The 18,952-nt window shown below is 33.5% G+C and overlaps 1 protein-coding gene across 1 annotated transcript in view; it reads left to right on the top strand.

Annotated features, from left to right (window-relative positions):
* LOC117099915 (ankyrin repeat domain-containing protein 29-like) overlaps positions 1–18,952 on the top strand; it is a 117,917-nt gene that overhangs the window by 15,473 nt on the left and 83,492 nt on the right. Inside the window, exons 5-6 of the mRNA XM_033239433.1 lie at positions 17,645–17,743; positions 18,204–18,302. Of these exons, the coding sequence (XP_033095324.1) occupies positions 17,645–17,743; positions 18,204–18,302 (198 nt within the window). The remainder of the gene's footprint in view (positions 1–17,644; positions 17,744–18,203; positions 18,303–18,952) is intronic.

The following is an 18,952-nucleotide window of genomic DNA, read 5'->3' as shown; positions in this document are numbered from 1 at the left end:
GACCCCCCTTTTCTAGCGAACCCCCCTGTTTTCTAGCGAACCCCCTAGAATTTTTGAATGAGTCCCACTCGGACGGAATGTCTGTTTTTAACTTACCCAGTATTAAATCAAAATTTAGCACCTAATTCATTATTTGGTCACCCGTTTTTAAATTGTAGCCTACAATACAAGCCTACATTCTAGAATATCTCAGCTTCAGAAGTTCGGAGATTTAAATTGAACGCAAACCATGACTCGATAGCTCACATAAGGATCATGGCAAACATCGATAAAAACTTTCACTGGCCTTTGGCTGAATGTTTGTAAGAAATGTACCAACCGGTAACGAAACAGCTGCTCTCTGCCTGAATAGTGATCGTAACTGAAAAATAATGATGCAGCAACACGCTTGGTCAACTTGTAAAAATTTAGAGCGTGTGAACACTTGCGGAAAGAAAAAATTATTATCGAACAGTCTAGTTCCCTCTGAACTTTATGGAAATTCCCGCGAAAGCAAATTGCAAATGACCTTTTAGTGCTAGAGGTTGCAACAAGTAGGTTGACCTGATATCTATAATTGCAGATTTTTCTCAAAACGTTTCACTTTTATCTAAAAAACGCCGCAATTCCCCGACATCAAAATATGTAAAGTAATGCATCATTTTAAAGCTTATCATTTCAATTTTATATTTAAAAGCGAACCCTTTCACATTTCACTGAACTTTTGACTGTAAACGGGAAATAGTTGGAAATGACAGTACAAAATGTGGTTGATTTCCCATGTTAAACACAATCCGCTCTGAGGCGTTGAGCAGATGCGCGCTACTTCTTCAATGTGATTCTATGATTCCTACATACTGTAAAGACTTAATTGTGGACTATGAACAACAGTACTGGTGTGTTATATTATTCCTAGGCATGGTCCTTTCAGTGGTGTAACGACGAGACATTTGGTTTTGGGGCGAGAAAATATTGGGGGCTTCTTGCATGTCAGTAAAGTAATTTTGCTGACGAAGTGACCATTCGGGTAATCTTCCTTAAGATAATTGTTAGGATGAAAAGATTTCAATTATTATGTGACTATTTAACAAAACTAGTTTTTTGCACACACAATTTAACTTGAATTTTTGTGTGCAACGTATGAATTAGGTCTTATGCACAAATCGTCATTTGCGTACATGTATTTCATAAGCCTGGATAAATTACATGCTTAATCCCATGTAGCTTTGCCAGTGGAAATAGTCATTATAAAACAATCATTTAATCAATCGTTAGCACGCCAAGGAGAGATACAGGGAGCACAGGGCTATCACCTACCCCCACCACGCAAAATAGTGAAAAAACGAAAGAAGAAATCAACGTAAGAGGGGAGTGTGACGTTACTCTGGGCCTACTCCAAAACAAGCTAATTTTCTATATTCTATAGTGTCTATGGTCCTATCATTTCTAGACAAAATTGTTTATATCCGACTCTTGTTATATTATTTAAGGTACCATTCCAATATTCAATAGTAGGCTAAACACTATCAAAATCAAAGATGGACAAAAATTTACTTTCCTTAGAATATTTTAGGCCTCAACTCACTTTTTTCTTCAGGTCCTCTAATAGGTTTGAATATAACAATAGAAACATGTTTGGGTCGCCAAATTCATGTATTTTTAAAATAAAGAAGTGGTACCGTATGGACAAAAGCGTGATAGAAGATTGTTCTGTAGTAGTTAAAAAAGTACTGATAAAAAAGCTAAATTATTATGGAATTGACGATATTTAGCTACAATGGTTTAAATCATACATATATGACAGATCACAAGCGGTATTTTATTAACTCCAGTCAGTCTAACCTCATGAATCTCAATAGTGGTGTACCACAAGGATCTATTTTGGGTCCCTTACTATTTTTAATTTATGTAAATTCTCTACCTGATGTAATGTCCTGTAAAGTTGTTATGTATGCAGATGACACCACTATACTTTGTAACTCAGTGTATAACCAGTCACTCTACAACAAGAACTAAATTCTTGTTTGACTAAAATAGCTGACTGGTTCAATGAAAATAAATAAATTATTAATATAAAGAAAACAAAATTAATGTTATTTGGAACAAACTACATTATTCCTGAATTTAAAGATCTTGCACTTAATTTGAATGGTGATATTATTGAAAGAGTTGATTCTTTTAAATACTTAGGTGTAACTTTTGATCCTGTACTAACTTGGAAAGACCACATAAATAAATTATCTTCAAATTTGTCTAAGGGTATTGGTGTCATCCGTCGTATAAAATACCCCATACTCTTAAAATGCTTGCTAAGTCCTTAGTATTACCTCTTTTTGATTATTGTTGTTGTGTCTGGTCAAGTTGTAATGTTCAATATTCTAATTGTTTACAAGTTCAAATGAACAGATTATGTAGAATTGTTTTGTCTGTTGATATTTATACTTCCGTTGATGTTATGTTAAGTTCACGTGCATGGAAACGACTACATGTAAGGTGGAATGAACAGATAGCCTTAATGACTTTTAAATGTTTAAAAGGGTATGCGCCATCTTATTTATCATCTAAATTTAAATTTAATATCGAATCCCATTCAAAATGTACACATAGTCAATCTCATAATAACCTTTTTGTACCACAATGGAATAACTGTCAAGGCAAGAGAACTTTTTTGTGTCGTTCAACAAAGTTGTGGAATGAACTTCCACACGAAACAACAACAAATTTCATGAACATGTCTATTATATTTTTTAAAAACTCTTTTAATTCTTAATCACTTCTATTATGATATCTATTTATATATGTATGTTTTTTAATTACTTTTCTTTTAACTTTTGTATTTTATGAAACTGTACCACTTTGAAAAACAGTACACAAGTACTGAAAGTGCATGCAGTAGAAAGACAGAATAAATAAATAAATAAATAAATAAGTGCGGGTGGGGGGGGGGATGCATGTGTCTCTGGGAATCATTTGGACTTGGAGGAACTAAGCATTTCCCCAGGAAGCACACAAGTGTTCCATAAGTGGTGGAACTTCCTTAGCAAAATGCTTCAGATCTGCCAATGAATGCATTTGTGGTATTTTAGTCTATTTGGTTTTATGAAAATTATAGAAAAGTTTTGGTATTGTCAAAGTTGTAGAGTGATGGGTGATGTAAGAAAGGCCCATATGGCCTCCTGGGCCCATTTTGACTCTGACCGTATGGCCCTGAACAGAATCCACCTTAATTATAGACTAATTAACCAGCTTTCCATATGTTTTTGTTAATGTATATGCACCATATTATACTAAATCCAGGAATTATTTTTTGAGATCTACAACAAAAATTGTTCACTGACGCTGAAAGTGAAAAAAAATATATACTAGGTTGGGATATGAATTGCTGAATAAGACAGGTTCACACACTACACACTTTTCATCATTAATATAACTAAACTATATATAGCGTAAGCAAAACCCGAAAAATGGAAAAGATAAGTACATCAAATTTATAGACGGTTTGTCTATATGAACAGCATAAATTGTATAAAAAAAATCATATCAAAGTCTATCGGTTCTAATAGATCATCACACCATTTCAATGTAAACTGACTTTAGAATACCGAAACGAGGCCATAGCCTGTGGAAGTTTAATTTTAACTTTTTAAATGACGATGCCTATTTTATGTGAAATAAAATAAATTATTAATATTTCAAACATAGAAAAAGACACATTAAATAGAAATATTTAAATTTGAACTAATTGAAGTGCAAGTTATAGAATATTCCATAAAAAAGGAAAGCTAGGCAAAAACAATAAAACAGTCAAATGAAAACCAATTCAAAACCATGATGTAAAAAAACTAGGTTTAAACTACTGAGGACGAGTTAGGTGATCAGCTGGTTAGGCAAAAGATATCTCCCTGCGCTTAAAATTATGATTTATGGAAAAGTTATTTTTTATCAATTTTATGTACAGTAGAACCTCGTTTTTACGTACCCCAGTTATACGAACCCTCGGTTTTACGTACGCTTCATATTGACGACGACGTCATCAAAAACCCTGAAAATATTCAAAACAAACGGCCCCTTTCAGAGCAACCATAAGTAAAAAGACTATAACAATAAACTATAACAAGAAACAAACCATAATGCAACGTATTTTCATTAAAAAGCAACGTTGATTGAGTCTAATACTGGGTTTTTATAATCTAAAACCATGTGAACTGTGAGATGAACAACTACCGATGGTGCTCAAAATAATTACTTTCCTCCTTAGCTTCGTGTAGCAAACCATGGAAAAACTCTGAATTTTCCACACGAAGCTGAGTAGAAATAGTTTCGTACACGAACGCTAATTGGTTGGCTCGCCTAGTGCATAACACATGGTTGCTGTTTCATGTACACGAACGCTAATTGGTTGCTCGCCCAGAGCAGAGCACATGGTTTAAATTTGTCTCAACAGGCCTGACAACACCACAGCTCTGTCGTTTAGAATAGGCATGAAAGAGATTTCCCAAGTTATACCTTTGTCGTATAGGTAATCTTACAATATTTTCATGTTCTTTAATTAAATAAAAGATGTAAAGTAATGAATTAATACACTAGACACATGCTTTTATTTGAACACTTTATTATGACATCGTAAAGTGATGAATAAAAACATTAAACACATGGTTTTATTCGTAGACCTAGAGGCTAGGTTTAGCCTAGGTAACATCAACTAGTCTATAAAGTGCTACCGTTTTCTTATTGCTAGGTAACATCATTCGTTCATACATATGTTTATTGAGCATTACGTACATATTAGGTCAAAGGTTACCAAAGATTTTAACCCAACCTCTATTTTACAAATCCCCCGATTTACGTATTCTATTTATGTAAAAATTTCTATCTTATTAGCTCTTCCAAGAAACGAAATATAATAACTTGCGCCTGTACCGTATTTAAGCATGGAGGAACGCGCGGACCATGCACTGATCTTAACTAATAGCTGGATTGCTCATCGGCCAATCCTAATACAGAAAAAAATTTAAGCCGCTGACGACATGTTGGAGGGCCTAAGTGACGTACCAGTTTAGAAAAGTTTTTTTTTGACATTTGTTTAAAATTTTAGTTAAAAATAAAGATTCTTGCAATACTTTTCAACATGGTGTTTGGTGGCCTAAAACCAGCCAATGAGCAATCCAGCTATTATAGTAAAAATCATTGGGACCTTGTGAGCGGTCGCTGTTGTTTTGTATTCAGAAGGCAATATGATAACGTCACACTGTCCGATCAGATAGATACAGATTAAATGTTATATGTACATGTAAACATACAATGAAATAGTATCGGCTCGATGAACGCAATATATCAATAATTTAATATGAATAACAACAATGCAGTGAGACAAACATTTAATTTCTGGATACCAACCACACAGCTTTGATGTCAGACGGAAAGAATGAAGCTCTTGATCTTTTACGGGATGCGTATGGGGTTTTGTAACGTTGACCAGATGGCATGAGGCAAAAATGAGAATTACAAGGATGAAAAGGGTCACTGATAATGGACGTTGCCTTATTGATAATACGTTGATTATACAGAGTGTCTAATGAAGGTTGTTGTATACTGATTATTCGAGAAGCACGTTTGACAATCCTATTTAAAATTTCTTTATCATCATAATTAGCATATTCATACCAAACTAAAAATGACTGAGTTATGACACTTTCAATGACTGATTTATAAAACTGACCCATTATTGTAGAACTTATACCAAACGACCGTAATCTACTTAAAAAGAAGAGGCGCTGTTGTCCTTTCTTCCTACACCTATCTACCTGCTCAGTCAACTTTAAGTCGTTCTGTACATATATCCCTAAGAATATATAATTCTCTATGAATTCTACTTCCGTACCTGAAATGATCAATGGTCTCTTTACATTTTTATGTAGTGTCCTAAAATCCACATGCATTTCTTTGGTCTTACTGATATTCAAAATTAAATCATTCATGGTACACCAATCTAATAGATTTTCAACTTCTAACCGATAATTATCTTTGTCATTTTTATCAATGAGGCCTAAAATTGTGGTATCATCTGCAAACTAAACATGACAGCCAGGTTGGGTGGATTTACAATCATATGTACTGTATATAACGTAAAAAGGAAAGGCGAGAGGACACAACCTTGTGGGACGCCAGTATTAAGTACACCTTTATCCGACTCATTATTACCTATTTTGACTGACTGAGTTCTGTTTGAGAGAAAATTAAACAACCAGTTTGCTATAGATACACTTATATTCAAATCCAACAATTTGTTATACAATTTAACTGGAGAAATGGTATTAAATGCAGAACTAAAATCCACGAATAAAATTCTAGCATATTTATTAGGCTTATCTAAGTGCATTATGATTTTATCATACAATAACGCCACAGCATCTTCAATAGATCTATTCTTCCTATATGCAAATTGATATCTGTCTAAACCAGTAGGAACAACTGATTTTAGATAATCCAGAACAATGCGTTCAAAATATTTCATGATAATATAAGTAAGTGTTACAGGTCTATAATCATTTAAACATAATATAGGTGAACGCTTTGGAATGGGAGGGATAACAGTATCCTTAAAACATGCGGGTACTGTCTGGATTCTTAGTGACCAATTAAAAATAATGGTAAAAGGGGCAGCTAATTGTTGAGAGCAATGTTTTATTAGGCACAGCAGGACTTGGTCAGGACCTGGGGCCTTCCTTACATTCAACTTTGAGAATCTTCTACACAGAACCTCCTCTGTAACATAACAATGTACTTCATCAGATATGTGCTGTTGCGTATGAGAATGTTCCCTCTCAAACCTACTAAAGAAGTTATTCAATTTATCTGGTAATTTGATGTCTGTAAGCCTGTCAACGTTTTTAGGCTTATAATTTGTAATAAGACTAAACCTTTCCAAATATCCCTGGAATGTTCAGATGAAATTCCTTGTTCCTTGAGAGACAAGACGTGTCTATGGGCAGAGAAGAAAAACAGATTGTAACAGATTGCAGAGTTTGATATTGTGTCCGAAGTCTTCTGGTATGTTGTAACTCATAACTCATATGTAGTGTTAATTATTGTTATAAACTTATTTATTCCATGATATTCTTTTATTTAATGAAGTATTTTATCGTAAACTACTGCTATGCTAAGTATAGGAAGATATGTTGTAAAATAGCAATCAGTTCTGTACATTGCTGGCTTAGCCTAGCACTGATTCTAGTTACACAGTATGTATCGAAATATTGATGATTTTCAGCCAAGTAATGATCTTACTTTTATATGTATTGACTGCTAGATGATATCTAAATTTTCTTCTAAGTTACGATTTCGTAACTTGCGCTTTGTTAGGCCTTGCTGGTAATCGTTTATCTATCGGCTTGGGTATTCGTATTTCACTGATAAGAAGAGTGCACATGTGTTTGCCTCTGGGCAACATAAACTTTGCTCAAGGCACTGTTTGTTTGATAATTATTTACTCACGTCAATAGAGGGCGTTGTACATTAACAAACAAGATGGCTGTGCCCATGTTACGATCGGGTAGCGCTGTAGATTAGCTTTCTACTATGATTTCATTTGATTATACGATCTTTTATTTGATGGATATTCATTATTTTAAATGCTTATTACTATGTTACTTACGATGAAAGATTTTATTACATATTTTATGACGATAATTTTGGATATTATGACGATGTTTGTGATCGTGATTTGATCATATTTGTTATTAGGTTATTTTTATTTTTATGCCATTGATGCTGTTGAATATATTCTATGATTATAATAGTTAACTATATTTTATTGATAGCGCAAGTGCTTTTAATGTAAGATTACTTGGCATTGTATTAGAAGTAGTTATATTCATTTTTATCAGATTTCTACATTGATGAGAGCAAGAGGTATTTGCCTGATATAACAGTGCTATAGGAGTGCATTGCAGGTGCGGTTATAATTAAATTGTTTATGATTTATTCTTGTTATATTATTTATATGCTTTAAGATTATTTTGCTAGAGTAATTGACATACTCTAAGCCCTGTGTACTAGTTGATGCGTTTGCATGGATGATTGTAATTGTTAACTTACAATAAGAACTTATAACAGGAATGCTTCCTAAAGTAAAGTATAACCATGAGATTTATAATTAGAATGATGTATTAGTAATGACACGAGAGATAGTAATGAGTACTGTATTGTTGTTTTAATATGATCATTAATATTATGCTTGTGAGCAGAGGCTCATTGATAAAGATATTATTAGAGGTTTATACTGATTAATTGAGATAATTTGAGACATTGTTTTATGCGATATATTGATGAGGCATATGGTAAATTTACTCTATTCTCTGTTTCTTTGTGTTTCAGGGTTTTTTTCCCTTTTATTTGGTTCTTATTTTACTGTATATTTCGTTCACATTTCCGTTGTGTTCCAATAAACATCTTAACAACGTACTCCGTCTATGATCTACTGACATTGACATCTTTGTCCGACTCACGACATTTGGATATACTTTAAATTCAAAACTAGGAATACATAATTCCTCACAAAACTTAATGTAACTAAAAATTGAACTTGTACATGTATCAATGTCCTCTGATTCAAAGAACACCGTCCAGTTGGTGCTTTCGAAGCAACCTCTAAGAGTGTCAATATTGTGGGGGGTCCATTTACGTATCGACTTTCTGATTATTTTCCCACGATCAAGTGCTCTCTGGTATTAGGTATCAAATAAATCATGTAATGAATACTTCCACCAAGCGATGGTCACTGCATGGGTTTATATACGTCTTTAATATTTGTATAACAAAGGTCTAAGATATTGTTATTATTCTTGCTGGTTGGAACAGTAACATGTTGGTACAATTTTAGTACTTTCTTTTTTAAATAATAGCATGATTAAAGTCTCCACAAATAATTGAGGTGGCATTGGGATGACTTGATTCCAACCTACCATATATTGCTGATAACTGAGTCATTGCCTCTTGTGCATACTTCTTGTTTGGAATGTACACAACTGTGATGACTTATGGAGCTAAACTCCCTTGGCAAATAAAATGGCCGACATTGAACAGTCATGGTTTCCAGTTCCAAGGAGCATGAGTGTGATATAATTTCTGCATCACTACACCAACATTGGTTAACCATCAAGCATAATCCACCGCCTTTTTCCTTCCCAACTATTTGAAAATCCCGGTCAGACCTATTTGCGTTAAATCCAGGTATGTTAACAGCTTGGTCAGGTATAGTGGAATTGAGCCATGTTTCAGTGACTGCCATTAAACAACACTCCGATAACTCCCTTTTGCTTTTGCATAGAGAGGCCAGCTCATCTATTTTATAGCGAAGTTACTCTGCATTGATGAGGTAGATGCTAGGCAGCGGTGTTTTCGAAGCGTGCCGCCTCAGCCTGACAAGGGCTCCGCCTCGCCTGCCTCTCTTCCGGGTTTGTTTGGCTGCTCTGTTGTTGTTAGTCGTAGCCTGGCCTGGGCCTGTAGTAATGTCTGCAAAGTTCTTCAAGGATGGAGCACCAATTTGTTGTATTATAGGAAAATTTCTGATATTAATCAGTTCATCTCTAGAATAGGTGGTGACTGCTGATGAAATCCTCAATGTTACAATGAAAAACACGAACAGAATAAGAGCTGAACCTCGACCCATGTCGCCATTCGACGGCGCCATGTCATAGTGTACTATAAAATCATATCTAAAACTCGTGTGTAATAGATATTGGGGTTCACCTTTCATCCTAAGTAGATCTAACTGATTTAAAATAGGCATGATTTTAAGCATTTAAAAGTTTTAATGCATGCTTCCGGGCAAGTTATTATGCACACACGGAAAATTAAGGTACATGGCATTCATCTTTGACCTGAAGGTTTATGCCCATTAAATATGATTAGAAATATTAATTGGTTATGATGATATGGGATATGGGAAAGATGAGGAGGGAGGAAGGGTGGTCAGAAAAAAGATTTTTTTTTACCATGAGGACATCTTAAAAATGTAAAAAAAAGTCAAATTTTTAAAGAGAATGGTCTCAAATACTTAAAGTTATGAGACGATCGATTAAAGATAAGTGAGATATACTCAAATGAGTATTTTAACAAATGACGTCACAGATTAAAAATTTAGTTTTTTTTATTTCAGATGGCAATGTGATGGCGTCACAATGTCAATCAGCCATTATGATCTATAAAGTCAATCTACAAATCATGTGCTTTAAGAATAAGTAATAAAAATTGGGGATCATCTTTCATACTAAGGAACCATAACTGATTAAAAATAGGCATGATTTTGGCAAATTTTTGTGAAGCAGATCATCAAAAATATTTATTAGAGGCTCAAGGAGCTCAATATGATCCATAGTGAAATGGATTGAACAAGGAGAAAGAAGTAATAGTACTTCTTTGGTCATTAGAAAAGTAGCAAAGCAAAAAGATATAATGAAATAAAAAAATCTGATGAATGGTACACGTCTACTTCACTAAAACACTGGAGAACACGTTAACTTACTCCAATTTCTACTTGACTTTCTAGATTCCGTATATTATATATTTAAGAGACTGAAATTTATTTGATATTCTTGCAGATGGACAATTTGTCTTTGTTAATAATTAGGAAATAAATTATTTACCCCAACTGTATCATATACCATAGGAGTGTTATGAGGAAAAGTGCTCACTTACTAATTATTTTTATATTTCTGTAACACGTAGCATGGGGCAACAGCATTGTACGTAAGTGCTCAAAATGGTCATACAGATGTTTTTGAAAGAAAGTGCAATGCTGTAACATTTTTGTTCCTGGTCTATTAAATTTTATGAATTAAATCTGATGTATTTTATATGCTAATTGATTAAGTTGTTTATTTTTTAAGATCCATAATCTTGATATATTTTTATATAATCACCTGATACCATAAGAGTGATATGTGATTACAAATGAAAAGTGCTCACTTATTAAACATTTTTATCCATTTTTCTATATGTAGAAAGGGAATGCGGCTTTGCATACAAGTGCTTCCAATGGTCATACTGATATTTGTAGGCTTCTCATTCAATCAGGAGCAAACAAGGATATTCAGACAGAAGTAAGTATGATAATACATTTTTGTTCCTGGTCTATTAAATTTTATGCATACATTACACAGGTGGTGTTAATATCACTATAAATACAACTGGAAACAGGAAACGGTGAGGAAAGAGGGTAAATTGAGGCGGAACGAAGTGTAGAATTCCTGTTTTAATTTTTAGTTGAAATGAAATCATATTTAAAAATCCCATGGATCCATTATTTACACAAAGATGTTTTATCAATTTGCGTACGTATTTTACAAACCGTCACTAGTAGTAAGTCTACATCATCCAGGCTTACTAGGCCTAGTCAGGAATCCGAACAACAATCAGCATCGCAACTTCCTATTATCATGCTACCAACCATTGGTCTACTTTAAATAACGTGGATATTGGCATTTTTAGCAAGTCTTGGATGTTTAAATAGATAAAAATAATCTTGGATAAATAAAAAAAAAAATGAGCATAGTGTATATTTTGACGACTTTACATTATTTTATGAAGGCAGAGCGCATAGAAATAGTGCAGAGTAGCTGTATGGTATTGTAGCTACAAAGATCCTATTTATTTATGTTGGATTTCGATAATTTTTTGTATTATTGGATGCTCGGCTTTATTTTTTTTTAGGTTCGTGTGCAAAAAAAAATTCCTCATCATTTTCGTCACCACCGTGAATACATTGCTCACCGTGATAAAAATTCACTTGTAATTGAAAAATACTTTGGTAAAACAAGCTTAATTAGACCCCGAAGAAAGTTACTTCAAATTCAGTATTAAGTACAGTATGAACAATTAAGGAATTCATTGAATCAATGGAACCTCATAAACACAACAAACTGAAAGTTTAATAGAAATATTCTAGATCTATTTTAAAGACTCAAGGAACAAATTTTAGATAGGCCTATAGCTGCCAGGTAGGCTACCCGGGCCTCCTCCTACTATTTCCGATCTATTAAATTTTATGAAGTAAATGACATTAAGTAACTCTTGTTTTATTTACGTGTAGTACTGAGCGAAGGTAGGGGGTATTCCCCTTCCTACTGCTGGGGTCAGGTGCCGACTTGATGGAGTTTATTCTCGTACCCAGGGAAGGGAGAAGATATGTTTTGAAAGGTGGGAGTAGGGAGGCAGTTTGTGAGTCTACACCCACAACAGACAAACCATGATTGGGCTGAGGTGCGAATATTTGAGGAAATAAAGCTTATTATTACATTGAATGAAGAAAGAGAGTCGATCGTAAGCGATAGTTAATGTGAATCTGCTGATAAGGCGGTTACAAGTGATACGGAACTGAAATCTGAAATGGTATTAGAAAATTCTCAGGAATTTAATGTCATACCCAGGGTGCAGATCTGTTTTGAAAGGTGGGAGTAGGGTGACATTTTGTGAGTCTACACCCACTACAGACAAACGACGGTTGGGGTTAAGGTGTGAATATTTGAGGAAATAGTACTGTACCTCTAGATGGGCAGGACACTTTTAGTAAAATTCATCAATATCACATCACCATTAAGTCAAAATATATCGAAAACAAATTTGTTGTGTTATTTTATCAGGGATTTTCAGTAACCATAGGGATCTTATTAATATGTATGTGTCGTACTATAGGATATAAAGCTTGAAACATTGTCTTTTATGTAGTCTTTACATAAGTCTACTAATAAAGTATGATTTCACAACCACTGCAGCACTACCGCGGTCATGGGTGGGGTGGGGAAATAGTACCTCTAGATGGCTGGAAATGACACTTTATATAGTAATATTTATAATCATCACATAATCATTATATTATATCGTCAAAGTGATGCGCCAACAATTTTGTCATGATATTTTATCAGTGAATTTCAGCAACCATAGAGATTAATAATTGTAATCCAGGACAGCTTAGCTTTAACTATTATAGGCCATCATTATGATCAACCAATACAATTTTAAGCACAAAATTTGCATAAATAAAGCCACACGTATATAAATTTTTAAATGGATTCTATCATTAATGTGGTAGGCAGGCTCAGTTTCTATTTACAGTACCATCCAGAAATCATTAGCCATCCACTTCAAAAACGTGATTTCACAACCACCTCAGCCCCACCATGGCTGGTGGGGCTGAGGAAATAGTACCTCTCGAGATAGCTGGAAATGACACTTTTACATCATCATCACATTACCATTATAATCAAAATGAAACGTCAACAAATTTCTCATGATCTTTTATCAGGGATCTACTTAATATCCAGGACAACTTAGGCCTAATTATAGCTTACTAAGCTTTAACTATATATACTATATTATTATAAACAAATCACAACTTTTTTCGCATTTAGCACAATTTCCTTCACTTTTTATTGTTATTAATATTAATATCAATTATTACTATCGTCATCATCATCATTGTTATTATTATTATTACTATTAGTAGTAGTATTTATATTAAACAAACATTTAAAGAAACTTGCTAAAGGATACAAACGAAATTGAACCACAGTATCGCATTTCTATCTTAAAAGACCTGGCCTGAGATTTATGGATTTAAGATTTTGTTAAATTGCTTAGGCCTATGTGTTCTATTACGCCTATGTATAACGTGTACTGATGCATATTTGCATGTTAAGAAGTATTCATTTTGAGTGATCCCAGGAAAGAATTTGTATTGGCTCAAGAATGAGCTTTAAAATTTTAACACTGTGTATAAACTACTCTATATAAATAATTTAGGATCGTATTTCGAATTGTGTTAGGCACAACCGAGTATTTGTACTAAGTACTTGTTATCCAGGTAATTCTTGTTTTAATGTAATGATTTATCAGTAATAAAAGTGAAAAACTTGGCTTAAAATATTCTGGTCATAGCCTTTATTTAAAATTTACAAAATAAATTACGTTCCACAAGTTGAGAATTGTTGCAGGAAATGTGGGATTCTGTGATGTTCCTTGTGTTTTATCATAAATACTTTCAAAACTCTTTTATTCATATGGTGGCTCTGAAAAGAGCCGTTTGTTTTGATAATGTGAAGTTGTAGTTTGATGGGTCCTCAGTATCTGGAAACTTCCATTTCTTTCTATGACGACGGGTATGACTTTATGGATGTGTCGTATGTACTTGGAGCACAAGTCGGGGAGTAAGGTTGTCTTCCACCAAGTCGGTGGAAGACAACCTTAGAATATAAAAAAAAATCCATCTGTTAACCCGACTTTTTTATATTACACTTCAATACTGTATATAGGCCTATTTGTTTTCCGATGTAAATAAAAGTAAATAAAAATAAAATTAAGACCGTATTTCGATACGATTTTTTAAGCACAAATGTACAGTACTACAGTAGGTACCCGCCATTCACGTAATCCTTGTTTAGATGTAAGATAGGCCTATGATTTATCTGAATAAAAGTGAAAACGTGGTTTTAAAATATTCTGCTCATAGCCTTTTGTTTCAAATTTACAAAATTAAATACAGTATGTTTTTACAAGTTCAGAAATTTCATTTCATTTTTCCGTTGATCTAAGCAACCTTGCTGATAGCTGATTCGATCCTACAGAGTTAATAGTTTGTTTTCAAACTTATTTTGACCACCATCCACATACTTTTTTTTCCATATGAATTTATTACAGTACTTCTAATTTATGTGTATGTGGAGAAATATTAATAAACAAACAAAATAAAGAGTAACATTGTAAATAAATTGAAACATACTGCACTTCGATATGAGCGGTTTTACGAGTCTAATTATACTTTTTTGCGATTATCAATAATATCTTTTTGAAGGAAGACGATTCCATAAATAAAGAATGTATAAAAAGCTGAATTTTAGTTTCTTTATAAGGCGAAGATTGATATACAACAAAAAACATAAAGCAATATAAAGACATAAATTAACATAAACAATATAGTGGGGGTGGATATGTGACTTGGGCGTGCACTTCTGGAAAGAAGCATGATATTTTGTCCTGGGGAGGGGGTGGTTTTGAGTATACCGATTTCAAAAATTGTGGGAACCACGATGTTACTCCACCCCTTCCCCTCCAAAAAATGGAATATTCAAGATGGAACCCCAAAAAACATTATTTTGGCAGTTTAAAAGCTCTAAAAGCCCACATTACCAAGTTCTTTAGTTCAAGGAATGCAATAAAACATTATTAAAATAAAATACCATACATTTATTACTGTCTCTTATACACATCTAGATGTGTATAAGAGACAGATACTGACGTGACAGACATCTGTTGGTGCTGTTGTCGAGGATAGGCATGCTTTGCTAATGCTCCTGCTAATTTTTAATTGTGAAAGTGATTCTAAATCACTCTTTTTTTTAAGCAGGGCTTTATTATAATTTCTATATTATTAATATCCTTGATCTGCATTAAATGTATTTATAGATACCATAAGAGTGCTACTTTAAAATCTCGAATTTAAGCCCTGAGTTTCTTTTTTTTTCTTCTTCTTTTTTTTGCAATCTTTGGATGGGCTTCTTTTTGAGGCCAACACTGCAAATTATAAAGAGGAGGCTTCTTTTTAAAATGAATGCTGTTTAGTTTGGGCATGGAGGTTTATACCTCCATAGTTTGGGAATATGTACTATAAACAATATATAAGGCCACTTTAACATCAATCTGTATCATGGAGTGTATTAACTACATTACTTTATAAACTAAGCATACGTGGCAAAGACAAGCCAAACCAGTCACTCATCGCAAATCCTGTTTTGGAGATAATGGTCAAAACATGCTGGAATTTCAAAATTTGAAAATCTATTTTATTGCACTAAACTAACCTTTATATATTTATACATCATGCTATGCTGTTATTTTCCTCATTTTCAATGTTAAAACAACAATTTTTTACGATTTGATGATGGTTTCTGCCTAAGAAATGCCTGAAATCGTAAACTTTGAAGGCTGATTTCTCAAATATTGTTCTTTAAACAGCTGTATGTTTAAAATCGTGTAACTTCATAACGAAGTGTCGGATTTAAATGATTCTTTTACCATTTTATAGCTCTCATTTTACTGTAAAACCCTGTATTAATAACTAAAAATTGAATTTTCCGACGAGTGACTGGTTTGGCTTGTCTTTGCCACATATAATTTATTTATTTTTTTAAAATTTATGTACAGTATGTATATTGTAATATCTCAGAAAGAAGCTTATGCTATCTTAAAAAGCTTCATAAGCTTCTTTAATAAGATGGGCTTCTTTTTGATTGTAATTTTGCAAACTGAAGAGGTGGGTTTGAATTCGAAATTGGATTTCTTCTTGAGATTATTAAGCAGAGTTGAATAGCTGGGTGGTTTAAGATGCTTGCCTTCCAATCCCAGGGTCCTGGGTTCAATTCAGTGTAGAGATTTAGTTTGTGTAAAGCATCGTGTGTGTATGTTTGTAAAAAAGTCCATTGGATTTCAATTCAAGGTTTTTTTTATCCTACGTCCTCGTTGATTTTTTAAAATACTTGTATTACCTCCCATGTCGTAATAAAAATGATAATTGTGAAAAGTAATTAAATGTGAAAAAAGTATTATATAGATGAACAAATAATAAAAATAATTTATTAAAAAATTTAAAAAATACAAAAAAGAGGGAGATGTGGACCCCAGACGTGCAGCTTTACTGCTCTCGGCTACATTTCATCTGATAAGTGTAACTGGCAAGAATACACGCCTATACTACAGCTAACCAGCGGATTGAGGACGTCAAATTTATACACAGATTATGATGCAATGGGGTGAGGGTTTGTAATCTCAGATTATTCATTCTTTTATTACATCCAATCTTTTCATTCTGTTTTAATATGGAGTTGAATAGCTTGGTGGTTAAGATGCTTGCCTTCCAATCCCAGGTTCCTGAGTTCAATTCCTGCCAATTTTCTCACGACATAAACAACTGCACTCCCTAATAGCTCAATAACAAATGACAGGATATAGTATTAAAATTAATTCATAATAATAAATGAAAATTATGACAAAACGTAGAAAAGAGACTTGTCGATAAATTACAGTACATCAAAATCATGAGATAAACCGACGCAAACAAGTAGAACAAAATCGTCGGAAAACGAACCCTAATTCGCGAAATGGAATCATCCAACATTTTTGAACAGTATCTTGAACCACTCGTTGGCAACGCGAAAAAATTATAATCCCCAACCACGCATTGTAGACGGGTATACGAGTTGCTTTATTTTGCGAGGCTCCCTAAGCAATGGGTTGAAACATATAATAGCGAAATCCTCTTTAAACAATAAATGTGACCAGTTACTAGAACTGTCAATAATCCTAGTGCTATGAAAAATCAACCCTAATGGTTTATAATCCTCATTGATATCATCAGGTAAATTGTGTAAGTCAATACTTACTTTAGACGGAAGTGTAATGTTACATTGTTGTTCATGGTCTATTAAATTTCATGAATTAACGTTACTCGCATTTCTACTCGACTTTCTAGATTCTGTATATTATAAAGAGACTGAAATTTATTTGTATATTGTTGCAATTGGTCTTTGGATACCAGATACCATAAGAGTGATATGTGATTACAAAGTAAAAGTGTTCAGAAACGTTTTTTTATCAATATTTTTATAACATGTAGGATGGGGCAACGGCATTGTACGTAAGTGCTCAAAATGGTCATACAGATGCTTGTGGACTCCTTATTCAATCAGGAGCCAACAAGGATATTCAAAGGAAGGTAAGTACAATACTATTACATTTTTTTTTTCCCCTGGTCTATTAAATTTGATGAAGTAAATGTGATATATCTTTGTGCTATTTGATGAAGTCATATCTTTTTGGAAATTTCTCCATTCTAATAAACATTACATGTTGACATACTGTACTTTTTATTATTATGTACTGTGTATCTACCCCACTTGTACCAGTTACCATAAAATTTGTATAATGGGTCAACGACATGTTTTATATAGAATAGGATGAAGAGAGGATAGAAGATCATCTCTCTTAGTTTATGTCATTTATACACAGTTCTAAGGATGCTTCCCTATGATGAAAAATTGGTATTTGGAATGCATGATAATTAGAGATTAAATGATGTACCCAATCTGTACCAGATACCATAAGAGTAGTATGTTACTACAAATGAAAAGTGCTCACTTATTAAACATTTTAATCCATTTTTCTATAATATGTAGGATGGGTATACGGCTTTGCATGTAGGTGCTTCCAATGGTCATACTGATATTTGTAGGCTTCTCATTCAATCAGGAGCAAACAAAAATATTCAAACAGTAGTAAGTATGATAATACATTTTTGTTCCTGGTCTTTTAAATTTTCTGTATACATACACAGGTTTCCATCGCAACCAGCATACCGTACAACTTTAAAATATAACAGACATGGAATTAACAGTAAACTTTTGATGCAGCATATATTTTATGTATTATCCCACATGTGTCTCTTAAGTTACTTTTTGAATAAATAGAAAGAGTTAACATTATATTACTAGACCAATGGACATGTCAGAGCCACCATGAAACTTTGCCCAGTCAGCGGAAGTGCTTACTAAGCTGCTTTCCATACCAAACAGCACTTTGGTCTCATTGGTGAATTTTAGCTGTTTAATAGTGGGTGCTGAAGTTTCGTTTGTTGTGTTTTGAACGTGTCATTTTGCAGTATTTAAGGGAGCCTCGCAAAATAAAGCAACGCATATACGAGTGGACCACGCGATGCGATTAAAGGCAGTTTAATCCCATAGTTGGCCACGCGTTTATTTTCTTGGGCTACTCCACTTCGTAGTGGGGAATTGATAACAGGCTTAGTGTAAAAACCCAACACACAAACATAAACGTCTCGTTTAAAAATAAACTCTATTGGAAGTAACGCAAGTTCATGTTATATTTCTGAGAATTACATTAATAATTTATCGAGATTATCGTCACC

The sequence above is a fragment of the Anneissia japonica genome, unplaced genomic scaffold (genome assembly GCF_011630105.1).
Source record: "Anneissia japonica isolate Jap-2015-1 unplaced genomic scaffold, ASM1163010v1 scaffold287779_len176375_cov112, whole genome shotgun sequence".
NCBI lineage: Eukaryota > Metazoa > Echinodermata > Crinoidea > Comatulida > Comatulidae > Anneissia > Anneissia japonica.
The sequence above is the reverse complement of the archived record's forward strand: the minus strand, read 5'-3'. Positions and strand labels throughout refer to the sequence as shown.